The 17,785-nt window shown below is 47.0% G+C and overlaps 1 protein-coding gene across 5 annotated transcripts in view; it reads left to right on the top strand.

The window, feature by feature from the left end:
- Positions 1 to 17,785, top strand: part of LOC119182678 (uncharacterized) — a 145,220-nt gene that overhangs the window by 68,420 nt on the left and 59,015 nt on the right. For 3 of the 5 annotated variants that reach the window (XM_075883709.1, XM_075883713.1, XM_075883711.1), the window contains exon 2: positions 7,632 to 7,751. In XM_075883709.1, coding sequence (XP_075739824.1) covers positions 7,632 to 7,751 — 120 coding nt within the window. Of the gene's footprint in view, positions 1 to 5,025; positions 5,244 to 5,335; positions 5,456 to 7,631; positions 7,752 to 17,785 lie in introns of those variants that run through there. The other 2 variants (XM_075883710.1, XM_075883712.1) reach the window with 2 other exon arrangements.

Consider the following 17,785-nt stretch of genomic DNA (forward strand, 5'->3'; position numbering starts at 1 on the left):
AATAGTACCATCCCTCGGCCCAAGAAATGCATTCGCACTTCCTCACAATTCTCTTCGGGGAGGTTTTAAATGCAGTGCATTTCTTAGCGAACTTCAGCGACTTTGAGCGTATCTATCTATCTATCTATCTATCTATCTATCTATCTATCTATCTATCTATCTATCTATCTATCTATCTATCTATCTATCTATCTATCTATCTATCTATCTATCTATCTATCTAACTAGCCGCCTACGACTTTTAGCTCTCCTGGCCATCTGGGTAATGATATCAATACCAAACTTGGTATGACATAACATGACTGTATGAAGAGCATATTCGACTGGTCGTAACATGAAAATCATGACATCTATGTCATGAATGTCATGATTTACATTTCATGGTCTTGCTGCTCTTGCGGTGATCTCGTTCACATGACATGTTGCAAAACTGGCATGTGTCACAAAACGAGCGCTAAAAAGAGCGCGCCGCCAAATTCTTGCGACAACGGGCGGGACAAACGCCGCGAGGTCAAAAAAAAAAAAGAAAGCAAACGTCCAAGGCTCCCCGGGCGCGCGCTCTCCCCGCGGAAGCGTGGCGTCGCAGACGAACCTCCTCACCCCGCATCGGCGGCCCAGCAAGCCCGCGATTTTTCTAGAACGAACGGGGCGGGGTCATACCGAGTTGAATCATCCTCCGGGGACGGCTGTCGAACCGTCTCACTCTCCCCTCAGCCTTCGCCGCGTACCGCGCCGACGAAATGACGAGAAATTTCTGGAAGGTGGCGCGGAAGGTATTTAATCGAGCGGCCGAGACGAGAAATCAGGAGGAGACGGAAGTGAGCGCCAGAGCGCGTAGGGATTCCGCCGTGTAGTCGGCGAAGTTTTTGGTCCGAAGGGACGAGGCCGGAGGTGAAGAGGATTTCCACCTGAGGGGTGACGACTCGAGCTACCGGCAAGAGTGTGTGTTTACCGCTATCGAGCGGAGACGCGGGGCAACAGCTGCGTGTGTGAAGCCGACGTGTTCCGGCGAAGAAGTTGAAGTTGGAAGAGTGGCCAATTGAAGACGGGAGGTTTCCTGGAAGAGAAACTTCGAGGGCTGCGGAACGACAACAACGCTGAACTTTGAGTGAGTGATTCTCGGAAGAGTATCATCTAGACTTTGGTTCCAAGAACTTTGGACTGAATAGGTTTTCTATCGCTTTAGTCTTTAAGTGTCTTGGTTGTTCAATGCATGCGACTGCATTGTAGTGCGTATTGTTGTCTGTGTCCGTTGTTTCAAGTGTGGTTGATTGTACTGTGTAGTACGTTGTTTGTTTGGTGACGTATTGTATGCAACTATTGTGGAGTGTGCATTTTTGTGTATTGTTTTCGATCTGCCATTATTGAGAATATAATTTGTTTGTTTATCAACTCTCGGCTCTGACTTGTTCTTTGGGCCACAGCCGGCGTCCGCTGGCGCGCCAAAAAGGACCACTTCTAAATTGTCCACGCTTTCGTGGTGCGGTTCGGGGGGCCGATACTTCGGCCCTTGGAATTAGCCCGGCGATCGCCTCCCTAATTAACGGGACAGGTGTGACAGCATGGTATGACATGATTGCATGGCTAACACAAGCGACAGACCCTAACGTGGAAATCACGGCATGCATGTCATGTAAGTCATGAGTCATGACTACACGCCACGCTCATGATGCGCTCGCAGTGATCTCGCTAGCTTCACATATACCAAGCTCGGCGTTACGTGATGCGAATAAAGGACGAAGGTATGTGACTGGTGCAAACATGATAATCATGAGGTGCGTGTCATGTGACATATGACTACATGCCACGCTCATAATGCGCTTGCGGCTGTTTTGCTAGCGTCACATATACCAAATTTGGTATTACGGTACGTGAATGGATGATGAAGGTATGTGAAAGGTACAAACATGATAATTTTGAGATGCGTTGCATGTGACAACATGACTACATGCCACGCTCATGATGCGCTCGCGGCCGTTTCGCTAGCTTCACTTATACCACATTTGGTATTACGGGACCTGAATGGGTGATGAAGGTATGATACTGATGCAAACATGATAAACATGAGATGCGTGTCATGTAACAACATGACTACGTCCTACGCTCATGATGCTCTAGCGGCCGCTTCGCTAGCTTCACATGTACCAAACTCGGTATTACGCGACGCGAACGGACGACATATGTAAATGACATGTCCAAGCATGGTAATCATGACATGCGTGTAATGCAACAACATGAATACATGCCGCTCTCGTGATGCACTCAGGGCCGTTTTGCTAGATTCATATATGCCAAATTTTGTATTACGTCACGTGCATGGAGGGCGAAGGTATGTGACTGGTGCAAACATAATTATGAGATGTGCGTGATGTAAGGACATGACCACATGCCGCACTTAAGGCGCCAATACACTTAGACGTGGCCCGGTGAGCGCGTGCTTCAGCGTTCGCTTCGTCGCGTCATGCCGGCGATGCCACGCCAGGCGCCGATCTGCCTGGCATATACTCGCAGGCATGCGCCGTACTCTGTTGTTTTGACGCATGCACGTTTGAGGACGCCCGGCGTCCCTTCGTCACGAAGCTAGAGACGCGGTGCACTCTGGGTAACGTCGTTGGTGTGAAATGCAGCATGTCGCATTTCGCCCCGGTTTCCGCCGGGCTGCGCCCACAGACGCTGGTCGCGTCTGTCGTCAGACTATAGAGTGTTCGCGTTTTGCTAGCGTATGTATGTTTCTCCATGAGCGTAACATCGCTGCGCCCAGCGTGTGCTCGTCAAGGTTACGTCGCAGTATATTGGGCCTTTCATGATGCCCTCCCCGCCGTTTCGCTAGCTTCACATATTCCAAGTTTGGTATTACGGGACGTGAATGGACGACGAAGGTATGTGACTGGTGCAGACGGGATAATCATAATATGCGTGTCGTGTAAGAATACGACCACATGCCACGCTCATGATGCGCTTGCGGTCGTTTCTCTAGCTTCACGTATACCGAATTGGTATTGCATGACTTCAATAAACGGCGAAGTTAAATGACACGTTCGAACATGATAAGTATGATATACCTGTCATGTAAAACATGACTACATGCTACGCTCATAGCCCGCTCGCGGCCGTTTCGCTAGCTCAACATACAGCAAATTAGGTATCAGGTGACGTGAATAGATGACGAAGGTAAATGATACGTCCAAACATGATAATCGTGACATGAAAGTTATGTATCGGCATAATTTACTTCGGCCTCGTAACGTTGTTCTGATATTAAACTGACATATAAACCTTTCTCATTCGTGCTTCGCATATCATCGATTCCCACTGTACGTGGGATCTGCCATTTTTTAAAATGCGAATGCATTTCTTAGTCGGGTTATGTCAGGCATCCAGCGTTGTGGGTGGTAGTGGTTAGAAGAAGAGAAAGGCAGCTCATTTTTGCAGCCCGGTCGGGAGCACGGTGCAGTTATTGCGGCGGCGGCCGTGCGCCGGCAGGTGTAATCTCTCTGCTCTCCCTCTCCCATAGCTCAGCTGCGGGCGCGCGCTTATCCTCGCCCCTAGCAAGCGGAGCATGTGTTGCGAGGGTGTGTAGGAGAGGGTAGGCGCAGTGCTTTGCCGCTCCTTCACTTGTCATTTCCTCTCTCTCCTCCTTGTGCCCCACTCTCCCGTCCACTCGCGCATCACTCTCTACCGTTAGCTGACTGGGCGCATCTCAAGAACATCCGGGAAGGTGTGCTCAATACGCCGCTGTGAAACGCCAAGGGAGAGCCGAGAACGCTGGCTCCCCATTCTCCCGTGCGCTCGTTCCACACTCTTGACCGTTCGCTGGCTGGGCCCCTCACAAAGCGATAGCAGAAGTCGGTGAAGGCGAATGTCTGACGGCAATGGTGCCCTCTCTCAGCGCAAAATGCATTTGCATTTCCTCACGAACCCCTTCGGGGATGGGGGGGGGGGGGGGCATTGGTTTGTTTTAACGCGATAGCGTTAGAAAACTCGTTTCGCAGACATTCTGGCGACGATATCGTTGTTTGTGAGCAAAAAATCTTCATGTTTGCGTGATTGAAAAATAGAGAAAGATACAAATAAAGTAAGAATGAGAAAATATTGGGTCTAAGTGGGACTAGAACCCGGGTCGTTTGCGAGACAAGCTGGTTTTCAACCACGCAGTTCAACATCGCCTCTTTTGTTCACTGCTTGTGAATATAGTGAAAATAACTTCCTGTGCTTGGAAATCAGTGAGAGTAACGTTCATACATTACAAACACACGCTTCGTGTGTACATGTTTTACATCACAATACAAAATACTGCCGTAATCATGCGTGATACAAGCGTACATTGCCATCGGGTGTCAGCACATGAAATTATCATGACTGCATAGTTAAAGCCAGTCACCCACTACAAAAAGCACACGCGCGACTGCACCCTTATGGCCACTTCATGGGTGCTTAGCAACTTAGAAAAGATTTATACGCTTTGCGTTTGAAGTGTGCACTAGGAACAGAATATCGCTATCGCGTTCAACTTTTAAAAACGAAGTTTAAGGGTCCCCCAATTTTTAGCTCGTGAGCCTCCCACCCACACACACACAAAAAAAGGAATTAAACAGGGGCATGAGAAATAAAACGAATGAGTAAAGCGATTAAGCGGATTCAGAGGAATTTCCTGTTTTTTTCCTTCTTGGGATCTAAGACATTTGTCTCGTATTTGATAGATAGGGCTGTAATACCAGCAAGCGAGATGAAAGAGTTTGAAATGTCCATGCATTGTATGTTTTTCTTTTTTTCTTCATTGCAACAATGGGTGCAGCCAGGGTGCGCCCACGGAAACTCAGACGCTATTTTACTAATTGTTGAAATCAAACAAATATATATTTCTTTCATTGTTGCTTTCGAACTGTTGTATCCGGCTGCCTCAAATCAGCATAAATTACGCATCTCTAGCGACAGTAGTGCCCTGGCGGTTTTCGCTTGAGACTGGCCGCGGTCGGCTGCAGCAGCGACTGGGCGTGTTTTCGGTTTGGCGCCCTACTAAGCCCGTTTTCAGTCTTCGCAGTGCTGTGCGTGTGTGTGTGAAGTCGCGGTAAAAACCCCTGTCGCATCGAGTAGGGACAGCCGTCGCTCCACGGCATCGGGTGCGTCGCGTTTCCGCAAGACACGCCGCGGTGGAAGACGCCTGTGCGGCGAAGAAGCATGCATGGGATGCCGCACGCCGTACTGCTGGGAGCTACGACGGCGGGCTGACCCCCGAACGTCATGTGAGCTTTTCTTTTGAGGGTCACTGCTTGACCCTGTGCAAACCCGATCGTCTCCCGCCTTGTCACCGAGGTCACGGCGAGTGCCGCTAGCAGCTGAGCGTTGTTGCGCTGCCGCGGATGCCCTTGTTTATGTTCGACGCGGTGGTTTTGCTTCCGATTTGTTCCCTGTATGGCGTGATCTGCACGGACCCCCTGGGTGGGGGCAGCTACTGGTGGGTGCGCCGATGCATTTCTGAAGTCAGCTGTTCTCCGTAGTGGCACCGGAGCGCGGTGCAAAGATGTGTCCGACCGCTCTGCTTGCGTATATACATCTCTTTAAAAACATAATTTAATTAGGCACGGGTATGACCGGACAAGCTGCTTCACCGTCGTGGTTAAAGGAGGCTGTTAGTGTGATCGCCTTCGGCTATTAAATTTGCCTCGCACCGTTCGGTAATTGTTGCAACCTGTACTGCGGTGCATAATGATGAAGCGCGCTGCTCGTGTAATCGGCAGTTCGCCGTTGTGCCTGGCTGTGCTGCGGTGACTCGGCGTCTTTTCAACCCGATCGTGTCACGCTGTGGGATATCGTCCTCGCATTGTTTTTAATGAAAAGAAAAAATGGGGACATCTCAATTAGGTCACACTCTTTGACCACCTCCTGTGCTTCCTGTTCATTGTCTTCCCCGGTGTGCTTAAGAAAGTAAAACTTGTTTATGTTGTTATACCGTAACCGAACAATGCAGTAATTTTTGTGCAAAGAAAGAAGGTGCTGTGTGTGGTCCTAATTCCAGTAAGATCAGTTAGACAGCCAAATTATCCAAGTTCCTATTTATTTTTATTTTCGCTGAAAAAGCCCTAAACAAATAATCTTATTGCAAGCCATAGTGAAAAACAAAAATTATGACCAGATCTTGGAGATTGACAGAAATATTGCTCTTATGTGTATGAATGAACTTGGTCTAGGCTATTTCATCTCCTGCACTCACCAAAATATTTCTTTCGTTTTTTCCTCCACTACTAGTATTCTTTGTCTGTTCTGAAAACTTCAACAAAATGAAACACTCAGAAATGTGGAAATCTATAGCCGATTATGTGATCAGGGACTACTGGAAGCAAATTGGTACTCGAGGGTGTTCTCATTCCAGTGTTACAGCACATAATGGTTATTATTGGCAATTCTTACGTCGAATACTTTTAAATGAAACATGTCCATTGTGTGCTGGGTGGAATTGAAATCTTGGGATATCGTTCCAGAACTTTATAATTGCTCTAATGATCAGAAGTTGTTTAAGTCAAAAGGTATGACTGTACATTCTTGGGCAAAATCACATCGTTCTTTGTAACCACTAGACAGATTGAACATACTCCAGCACACGAGCAAGCTATGGTATAATTTGTGGAAGGTCCCCTAGTCACTTGAATAGAAAGTTACAAAGCTTAGACAATGCGCATTTCAGGTTTTAGCAAATTAAATATAGAAGTAGGTGGCTGTGAGTTAGATTTTGCTAATGTATGTGTGGGTCTTCGTTTTTGTGGCAGTGTTCTTAATCACCTATTTCTGAATTGCGAATTGCTAGATGGATCAGTAGCCTGACTTCAAATAGTTGATGCTTCCTTGCATGAAATATCTCTGCATATTTGTCGAATGGGCTGTGCATTCTTCAGACTTCACTGGACTGCGTGAAGAACGAAAAAAAAAAAAAATCTCTGCTCGTTTTATAGGTTTTAGTGGCGTAATATGGTGAAACTGCATCTTCAAGGGACGAACTGGTAGCTGAAGGAATGGAACAATAACTGGCCAAATGGGAAGGAACAACATGTACAGCTACTGAAGCATCAGTGTGTCATTAATTTTTTTTCAGAATTAATAATGGTTTAGCATTCTTGCTTTGCCCATCAAACACACTGGCAGTCTTGCTTGATGTACTGCCCTGCCTTCTACTCAAGTCCCAGAAAAAAAAAGTTACACAGTTTTATGCATGTGCCTAAGATGACTGAAACACGAAAGCCATCTTTTTTTCTTTTAAGTTAGGGGCATAGCGATTCCCCCATCCAGAAGCTTTGCACATCCAATGTGTGTGTCTTGATGATTGATCCACTTTTCATCAAGCAGGGATGTCATCTAATGACGTCATTGTGTGACTGCAAACTGGGGTGACCTGTGACATAATGTAATAAGGTGACATCATCACATAATGAAGATGTTGTGCATAACTTATGCTGATAAAGACGATCACTTTTTTGCACGCTGTAAGGCACCTGATGCTTTTGCCCTAATACGTGCGAGGAACGCTGTGTGCTCTGTGTGTTTGTTTACTGTAAGCCTGTGTGGCTGAGAAAGTGTCACTCCTGCATTGTTCTCGACAGGCGTAAAAGTGTGAGTTGTCCTCTTTTTTGGTCTCACAGAAGAAGAAGAGGAGGAGGAGGAGGACAGCCCCCAGGAGGATGCCATGAACAACCATGCGTCCGCAAAGATCGATGGGGGCCGACGGGCCATCCGCCGTGGCAACCCCAGGAAGGAGAAAGGTCAGCCATCAGCGTTGCCTGCATTGTCGCTGACTGATTGATCGGTACCATTTAGAGGAGTGCCTCTCAACATTAAAGGGCCCCTAAACCACCTCCGAAATTTTTTTAAACATTTTTCAAGTGAACATGCCCATCGTATGCAGAATGCCGTCATGATCAAAGATATCGCACGTAACAGCTCTACGAGCCGCCGGTGTGCCACAAATTTGAAGAATCAATCCCCCCTCTTTTTCAGGCCTTTCTGATCTCTGTGTGACGCGCAGTGCAGTGCATTCGGATGCCTTGCGCATTTCATTCATGCTGCGATTGGTCGCGCAACCAGTTATTCTATACTGCTTGTTGTTTGTCGTTTTGCCCGCATGCACCAGCTTCCTGCAGCACACATTCTTTTAGGCACACACAGACTGCATGTGCGTGCCTAATAGAGCATGCCATGTGACAGTTCAAGGGGAAGGGTAGTGATTTTTCAGGAAAAGACATAAAGGTAAGAAAATGGGGTGTAGAGTGCACGATAACTGTCTCTCATGGGAGGACACCTCAATTGATATGATCCTGGGGGAACAGGGACTGAAAGGACAGTGAGGGTGAACAAAAAAAAAAAAGTTGAGAGAAGAGATATGAAAGGAGTGTAAAAAAAGATGAATTAAAAAGTGTATGGGGGGATAAGCTAAGGAGGCAAAGAAAAAAGCGCTTGATGGACCGAGAAACAGCCAGACGGACGCCAGGCAAGAGTGCAAGGTGGCTTTCAAAGAGGATACCAGAGAGGGGTAGTGAAGAAAAAGCCGATGCAGCAATATCCGTGTTTTGATAACCAAACTCGTCTAACTCCACTATTACGGCACCATTTCGAAGAATTCTCACGGCTCTGTGTTCGTTGTACACTTGCGCACAACTTCCCCACCACAACTGAATTTTGACTTCTGGGTGGTTTAGAGGCCCTTTAATATTCGTCATGTTTTATCATGTTGCATGTGATGAGCATACATGGTTAGATTTTTTTTCCCATTCCTTAGACCAATGGACCAAGGATGTTTTTTGCAACAAGTTCCCTATTCCCTATATCTCTTTCGCTAAGTTGACATTCTTCATTAATCTATTCATTTACTCAGTCCTTTGCCTATTCAAGCATTTGTTCATTTGATTCACTCAGTAAATCATTCTTTTATCCATTCAAAAACTGTCAAACCTCAGAGGAATCAGGTAGAGCTGTAGTTTAATTAGATGTGTGCAACATACGCGTAAGAAGCAATGGAAACAAACAACCTGGTGTGACTTAGGCAATCAATGAGCTGTTGGAACAGGAGACGTGAGCTGTGGATGGGGGAAAACGGTCGCAGTTCTTTCGGTGTCTACAAGCTCCAAGATTAGCTTAGTTTACCTGGAAGGCTGGTCCTTCCACTCTAATGTATTACCCAGGCAGTGGTGCAGTAGCGTACCAACTCTGTCACGAGTTGGGGGACATGCCAGTTTCGGTGGTCGGCCAGAGTCTGGCCTTCGTCAGGAATATATATATATAGATATATATATATGTATATATATATATATATATACACACACACACACACACACAATGACACAGACGAACGTGCAAAAATATTAATTTCTTCCAAAGTTTCGGCAGGACAGCCTGCATTTGTCAGGCATAACAGGATACACGCAAAAACGAACATTTTAAATACATGAGTTCGGCAAGGACTGCGAACACGTGCTAAACTATTATCGTCATAAATATGTCATATATTATGCCACTATCAATAAAAATAGGCACGTGTGCATTATGGTTATGATTGCATAAAAAAATTACGAGCAAGACAGTTTTCTACTTCAAAGTATGGGGTATGCGCAGGAACATGCAAATGGGCAGTGCTGCGATATATACCAACGTTGCCACATCTATATATGACGGTGATAGATGTGTACAGAGGTTGCACAGGTTGCGCAATACATCTTCGAGCAAGCGCCTCTCACGTCGCATCACTTAATAGATATGGCGGTGATTTTTTATACATCACCTCACAACTCTCTGCATAAATACAAATAACTTATCCTTGTGGAGAGAGAGAGAGGAATAAGCAGCGCTGCATGTGTGTGCTTCTTTGCTGTGAGAGTTCTATGGGGAGCTGTAAAATCCAATTCAAGTTGAATAAAAACCAACTAGCCAGATTCTTAATTAAGTCTCTTCAGTGCAAAAAAAAACAGGGACTGCTTCGTGGGATCAAGTTCAGAGAAAGATATAAAGTTTGGCTTCCCACTGCTCGAATCCACTGCTTTATTCGTTGCCACATTGCAAGCTGCTGCCACCATTACAAGGTACCATAAGCAAGGCTGATCACTGATTTGGTTGATCGGAGACTGAAGCGTAAACCTCCTTTCTTTTTGCTCTTTCAGTATGGCAAAACAAAATATTGAAAAGGATTCATCACACCCATAGGCGACAGAGCAGCGATGATGCTATTCCTTTTCGACGAAAGAAAACTATTCTCATGAAGCAGCAAGTGCTTTCACTAGTCCATAAAAACTATGCTCATTCCCATCTGTAGCTGCAACGGCCAGGTGCAACAGAGCGAGTGATGTAATGTTATAGGGCCCTGTTCAGGGATAGCCTGCTCTGCAGTGCCCCCGCAGGGGCGCCTGCGCAAGTAGGCGTTTGGTGTGTAGCGACACCACGGACCCGAGCTAACGGGGGAGTTTTGACTCCCTCCCACGCCTAGCCGTGCGTGGCTTTGCCGTGTCCGGGGAAAAGGGGATCCTGGGGGTTGAGCCGACGCTGGGTGATCGAACCTTTAAGGCCCCCCGGCAGTGGCAACACACCCCTTTGGCCCCAGCTTCACGTAGACGGCACCTCTGGGCTGACCCACCCAGGGGAAATCGGCAGTCGCCTTTTCCTAGCTCTCTCTCCCTACATCTTCGTCTTTTGTTCTCACTTTACATCTTTCCTGTATTCTCCTCACTTCATTTCACTTCCAATTTTTCCTGGCGGCAAGGGTTAACCTTGTGTGGCTATCCAAACTAGGGTAAACCATATTGGGTTATAGTAACTGCGTACTGCTGGCGTTGCGCAGACATGCCCACATGCTTTGCCACGTCCCCTTGTTGGACTCCGTGGTGGGTGGTAGGCACCGTTACCGAAAACTACACATTTTCTCATGGGATCCCCGACCCCCTCTTTAACTGATCGTGCTTCGAAAAGGGTACGCACCGACGCAACTTTCCTACTTTGGCCCCAAAACATAGAAACTTTCCCAAAATACCATGTCCTCCACTGCGAACAATCATCTACAAAAGCTAGAGCAATCTCACCCTTCCTTGTGGCCAAGTGCTTGAGAGAGACCATTGGAACCGGTTATAAGGCCACGAAGATGGCAAGTGGAGATCTGCTTCTCGAATTCAAAGACAAGGAACAGTACAATAAACTCTCGCACCTCGTGGCCTTTGGTAACATCCCTGTCTCTGTGAGCGCACACCGTACCATGAACGCAATGAAGGGCGTGGTATCGGACGAAGATTTGATGACACTGAGTGAAGAAGAGCTCTTTGATGGATGGAAGGATCAAGGTGTAATACAAGTCCAGCGCATCAAAATCAGACGTAACAACAATGAAATAGCAACAAAGCACTTGATACTCACCTTCAACTCAACCACTTTACCCGAGACTCTCGAAACTGGCTATGTAAAACTCCATGTCCGACCCTTCATTCCAAACCCGAGGCGTTGTTTCAAATGCCCCGCATACTCCCCGCATACTCCAGAGCGTGCCCAGCCTGGAAAAAAGAAAAAGAAATAATAACTATAAAAGTTAAGGAAAATATCACATTCAGGGAAGCAAGACAACGAGTCTCGTTATCATTAGCACTAAAAACACCTTTTGCCGAAGTGGTGCAACGAGGGGCGGCACCACAAAGACCCTTGGCAGTTGCCCGGACCGCGCCTAGCGTGCCGAGGCCAATGCCACAAGCCCCTGCGGCGGGAGCAGCCAGCGCTGCCCTGCCCACTTTCAGCCTGTCCACACCAGTGACCTCTACAAGCTCTGGCAGCAGCCAGGGCAATCACGAGGCCAAGGGGGCTCCATCAACCCCCAGCTCGGTGGGGACAAAGACTTCGTCGATCGAGGCGAAGTCTAAGCGACGCACAGATCGCTCTTTAGAGCGGGTGTCCAGTGCCTCGCAAGAGGCTATGGACACCAGCTCAAGCCAAACGTTGCAGGAAGCGCCGAAGGAGCGGCGAGCTTCGCTCGACCGCCCCAAAAAGGACAGAACGCCGATTACAGGGCCTGACAAAGGCCCTGTAAAATGAGTTAATCCCCGTCTTCTTTGCACACAGCACTTTTTCCCTTTTTTTTTTTTTACTATGGACACAATCATACAGTGGAACGTAAGGGGAATACTTAGAAATTTAGATGACGTCCAAGAACTTCTGTGTAAGTTTAACGCGAAAGTGCTATGTGTGCAAGAAACGCACTTAACTCCTAAGCACAAGGACTTCCTACGACAATATATTATTTTCCGAAAAGACCGGGAGGATCCTGTCGTACCATCTGGCGGTGTAGCCATTATAGTCGATCGTAGTATAGCATGCCAGCATTTGAAGCTCCAAACGGCTTTGGAGGCAGTGGCCATTCGAGCTGTACTTTTTAACAAACTCATTACCATATGTTCTGTGTACATACCAACGCATCAACAGCTACACAGACGTGATCTGGAATCATTAATAGATGAACTCCCAGAGCCATTTCTGGTTCTAGGTGATTTTAATGCACACAATGTCCTGTGGGGCGATGCTCACTGTGATGCGCGAGGACGTCTCATTGAGCAGCTCCTTTTCTCTTCTAGTTTATGTCTTTTAAATATGAAGGAGCCTACGTATTTTAGCCTTGCAAACAACACATACTCCTCCATAGATCTTAGCATTTCATCACCGTCCCTTTTACCTGTTTTTAAGTGGAACGTTCTTAAAAACCCTTATGGGAGTGATCACTTCCCAATCATCCTGAGTGCGCCGAACAAAGATCAACTACCCCCGCAGGTTCCTCGATGGAAGATTGACTCAGCTGATTGGGAAGGGTATAGAACTCTTACACACATGACATGGACTGAGCTGTCTGCCCTGACCATAGATGACGCTGTCACGTATTTTACAGCTTTTACACTTGATGCCGCATCTAAATGTATTGCCAAAACGAGTGGCATGTGTTCTAAACGGCGAGTCCCATGGTGGAACGACGCATGCAGGAAAGCACGGACCACTCAGAACAAAGCATGGGCGTTGCTTCGCGATTCCCCTACAGCAGAAAACCTGGAAAATTTCAAGCGGGTCAAATCGCAGGCAAGGATAACGCGCCGACAAGCTAGACGAGAGAGCTGGACAAAGTTTATATCGAGTATCAACTCGTACACAGACGAGGGAAAAGTGTGGAATAAGATAAAGAAAATCAAGGGCCAACAAACGTATTCTCTTCCACTAGTTAATAGCCTCGGGGAAAGCTTGGAGGATCAAGCCAACTTTCTTGGCACACATTTCGAACACATATCGAGCTCCTCACACTACTCCCGAGTCCTTCCAGAATTACAAGGCACGAATAGAAAAACAAAAGTTAGAAAGAAAATCCGCAAGAAATGAGGCATATAATGCACCATTCTGCTTAGCAGAACTGCGAACAGCTCTCAGCTGCTGTAATACATCTACCCCAGGTTCTGACAACGTAATGTACGCGATGCTGAAGGAACTACCCTCCGAAACTAAAGAAACCCTCCTCTCTCTTTATAATCGCATATGGTTTTCGGGTGTGATCCCCTCCTCCTGGAAGGAGGCTGTTATAATTCTAATTTTGAAGCAGGGAAAAGATCCCTCTACTGTATCAAGTTACAGACCTATAGCGTTAACAAGCTGCCTCTGCAAGCTATTTGAAAAAATGATTAATTGCCGCTTACTCAACCACTTAGAAACAAACAAATTGCTCGACCCATACCAATGTGGGTTTCGAGAGGGTAGATCCACCACTGACCATCTGGTGCGTATCGAGGCACAGATCCTAGACGCTTTCGCCCACAAACAATACTTCCTCTCTGTGTTTCTCGATATCGAGAAGGCCTACGACACAACATGGCGTTTCGGCATATTAGGAGACTTGTCTCACCTGGGTGTGCGCGGTAGAATGCTTTCCATAATCGAGAGTTACTTGTCCAATCGGAAATTCCGTGTCCGTGTGGGCAGTATTCTCTCCCAAACATTTGTGCAGGAAACGGGAGTACCGCAAGGTGGTGTACTTAGTTGTACACTTTTTATTATCAAAATGAATTCCTTGCACCTGTCCATCCCCCGCAACATGTTTTATTCCACATATGTAGATGACGTCCAGCTTGGCTTTAAGTCATGCAACCTAGCAATGTGTGAGCGGCAGGTTTAGTTAGGTTTAAACAAGGTGTCCGAATGGGCAGAGGAAAACGGATTCCGGCTGAACCCAGAAAAAAGCACCTGTGTCTTGTTCTCCCAAAAGAGAGGCGTGCACTCAGAACCTGACATTGAACTGAACGGTCAACGTCTGTCTGTCAATGCGGAGCATAAATTCTTAGGCTTAATCTTGGACAACAAGTTGACCTTCGTACCGCACATCAAGTATTTAAAAACAAAATGTTTAAAAGCCATGAATGTTATAAAAGTGTTGTCACGTACTACGTGGGGTAGTGACAGGCAATGTCTCATGAACCTGTATAGAAGCCTCATTCGCACCCGCTTAGATTATGGGGCCATTGTTTATCACTCTGCGACCCAAAGTGCGTTGCAGATGCTGGACCCCGTGCACCATTTGGGCATCCGCCTTTCTACGGGTGCTTTTCGCACCAGCCCCGTAGAAAGCCTTTACGTTGAGTCAAATGAGTGGTCACTTCATCTGCAGAGAACTTACATGTCCTTTGTTTATTTTCTTAAGGTGAAAGCAGACAAGAAGCACCCCCCATACTCTACTATTATTGACTTGTCGAGCTCCATTCTGTTTCAAAACAGGCCTTCGATGGGGCAGCCCTTCTCAGTTCGCCTGAAGGGTCTAGCTGAGGACACTGGAGTGTCACTTGAACACAGTTTAATGGCTCCTGTAGCTACCCGCCACCGTGGCAGTGGCAGACTATAAATTGCGATGTGTCTTTCCTAGAAGTTACTAAACATGCGCCTATTGCCCATATTCGAACATACTTCCTGGAACTTCAACACAAATACACACGTCCTGAGTTCTTTACAGATGCCTCTAAGTCCAACTCCTCTGTGTCCTACGCTGTTTGTTGGCCCTTCCTTTTCGGATGCTGGCCCTCTATATCCAGGCACAAGTATTTTCACAGCGGAAGCCTACGCGATACTCATGGCAGCTAAGCACATCAAACAATTACAAATACAAAAAGCAGTAATTTATACAGACTCCCTCAGTGTGGTAACGGCTCTGCACAGTCTCAAAAAACAAAAAAACCCTGTCCTCGTCTCACTTTACTCTATTTTATGCACACTCTACACACTCAACCAACATGTTGTAGTGTGCTGGGTGCCAGGGCACCGAGAGATTCAAGGCAACGTGATGGCGGATCAGCTTGCTGCATCCGTCCACGAAATCAGTGCCACTACACCCATATCGATCCCGCCCCTTGATCTTAAGCTGTCTCTCAAACGAAAGCTCAGGGACTACTGGCAGAGCAAGTGGGATAGACACACACAAAACAAGCTACACGTTATCAAGCCACACCTTGGCCATTGGCCACCAGTATCGAAATCGCGTCTAACAGAGGTAACACTAACAAGACTCAGGATAGGACACACATACACGACACACACACACATCTTTTGTCTGGTGGCGATCCACCATTGTGTGATAAATGTGGTGAGGCATTAACAGTTCTTCACGTTTTAATCCAATGTAAACAATTAGACACTCTAAGAAGACAACACTTTCCATTACCCTACCGACAACATATACCATTACACCCCGCAATGTTTGTCGGTAGGGAACCATTTTTCACCCATAAATCATTGCTAGCTTTTTTAAGAGATGTCGGTTTTTTTTCATGTAATATACCCAAGCATTGTGTAGCGTGACCTCTCAAGAGAGGTTGCTGCTGCAGTGACTATATTTAAAAGAACTTGCCTCGCAGCCCTTGGACACAAGGGCACTGATGAGGCACTTGTGCTAGCGCCAATTATTTTTACATGCTTTTATTATCAAAACCTTTGTCACCCTTTTTACTATGCATATCACGCCACTGTCATGATCTTAATACTTATGTTTTTACCCGCATTATCGCGAGGAATTTTAAGTCCCCTATACAGCCACGCAACATATCATTGTCCGCATCTGTACTCATCGAAATGGCGCTCTTTGGCCATCAATTGGCCCTTGCGCCACAAAGCACCACACATCATCATCATCATCATGCTCTGCAGTGCTACAGCACAAAGCGCAAAGGGGTCCTAAAGCGGCCGCACCGCGAAGAACCTTCAAGAAAAATCTTCACAGCAGAATTATTGTACATATTTGATTATATGTAACATTTTTTCGTAATACTTTCTTTCCCTCATAACATTATCACCGAGCAATTACTATGTTCAAAGAAAATTTAGCCTTAGTTGTTGGTTTTGCCAGCGTGCAGCCAACATTGACCACTGTCAAAAGTGGGGGGGCTCAGCCTCCCTACCTCTTCTTGGTGGAAGGCTATTGCCACCCTTGCCCCCCCCCCCCCCCCCCCCCCGGTTGATACGCCTGTGTACCCAGGTCAGTGCAACATTGCAGATAGGTGATATTTCATGACTTTTTTAACATGTTTGGGTGAAAAAAAATTGTGTCTTTAAAAGCTTGGTTCAAATGAAAGCGCCTGTAAGGAAGGCAGAGGTGGAAAATGTATGCTCATATAAATCTAGTCGGGAGAAGGCCTGCCTAGAATTTACAGCCGCTGATAGCTGATTGTCTCTTTGACTGAAGAAATAGTCGTGCTTATGTGCTCAGTGATGTTCTCACGTGGTGCGATTACCAATCATGCGGCTTACGTGGTTGGCCTTATGTGTGCACTCATGCTTGTGTGCATCCGCCTTTGAGGATAAAATGCTGCTGACTTGTAATGTTGTACCAGACTGCAGATAACACGTGTTGATGGGCTGCTTCATTTTTATTCGGGATGCAATGAACAGTGCAATAACTGGAACAGGAATAGAAAATGGTTCTGTAGTGAAGAAGATGAATGCTACTCAGAAGGGCAGGGGGTATGACTCAGTCGGTGAAGGAGACGACGTTTGGTTGGCTGGCGACTCAGGCTGGTCCCGCCATTACCACTTAACGTGTCGTGACCGCTCTCCTGTTTTATAAAAGAGTGCAACTCTAAAACGCCTCATTATAATTGGTGGAGGTGCTGGGTAACGCCTAATCCTGGAACTGCGAAACCGTACGTTGCCTCCAGTTGCTACGATGTCCACGGACGATGATCAGCAGGCGGCCGCCTCGGCTCCAACTACTGCAGCTCCTGTCTGTCTTGGCTCCTTTCGGCAACGCGATCCACCTACCTTCAGTGGAACCGATGACAAAGACGCGGAAGACTGGCTCGACGAATACGACCGGGTGAGCAAGCACAACAAGTGGGACGATGCACACAAGCTTACTGTCGTCCAATTTTATTTGACCGACGTCGCCAGTCTGTGGTACCGTAATCACGAGAGAGATCTCCCCACCTGGTTGGCCTTCCGAACGGCGTTTGCAGACTTGTTTGGCCGTCCAGCACTTCGCAAACTACGGGCCGAACAGCGCTTGCGTACCAGGGCTCAGCAGAATGGTGAGCATTACACCAGTTATATCGAAGATGTGGTCGACCTTTGCCGGCGTGTCAACTCGGCCATGCCAGAAGCCGAGAAGATCAAACACATCTTGAAAGGCGTGACTGACGACGCATTTCAGATGCTTGTCGCCAAAAGCCCGCAAACGGTAGCGGAAGTGATCCAACTGTGTCAGAGCTATGATGAGCTCTGGAAACAGCGTGACACCACTCGTCGTGCTACCGCGCCATGTGCAACC

The sequence above is a fragment of the Rhipicephalus microplus genome, unplaced genomic scaffold (genome assembly GCF_043290135.1).
Source record: "Rhipicephalus microplus isolate Deutch F79 unplaced genomic scaffold, USDA_Rmic scaffold_20, whole genome shotgun sequence".
NCBI lineage: Eukaryota > Metazoa > Arthropoda > Arachnida > Ixodida > Ixodidae > Rhipicephalus > Rhipicephalus microplus.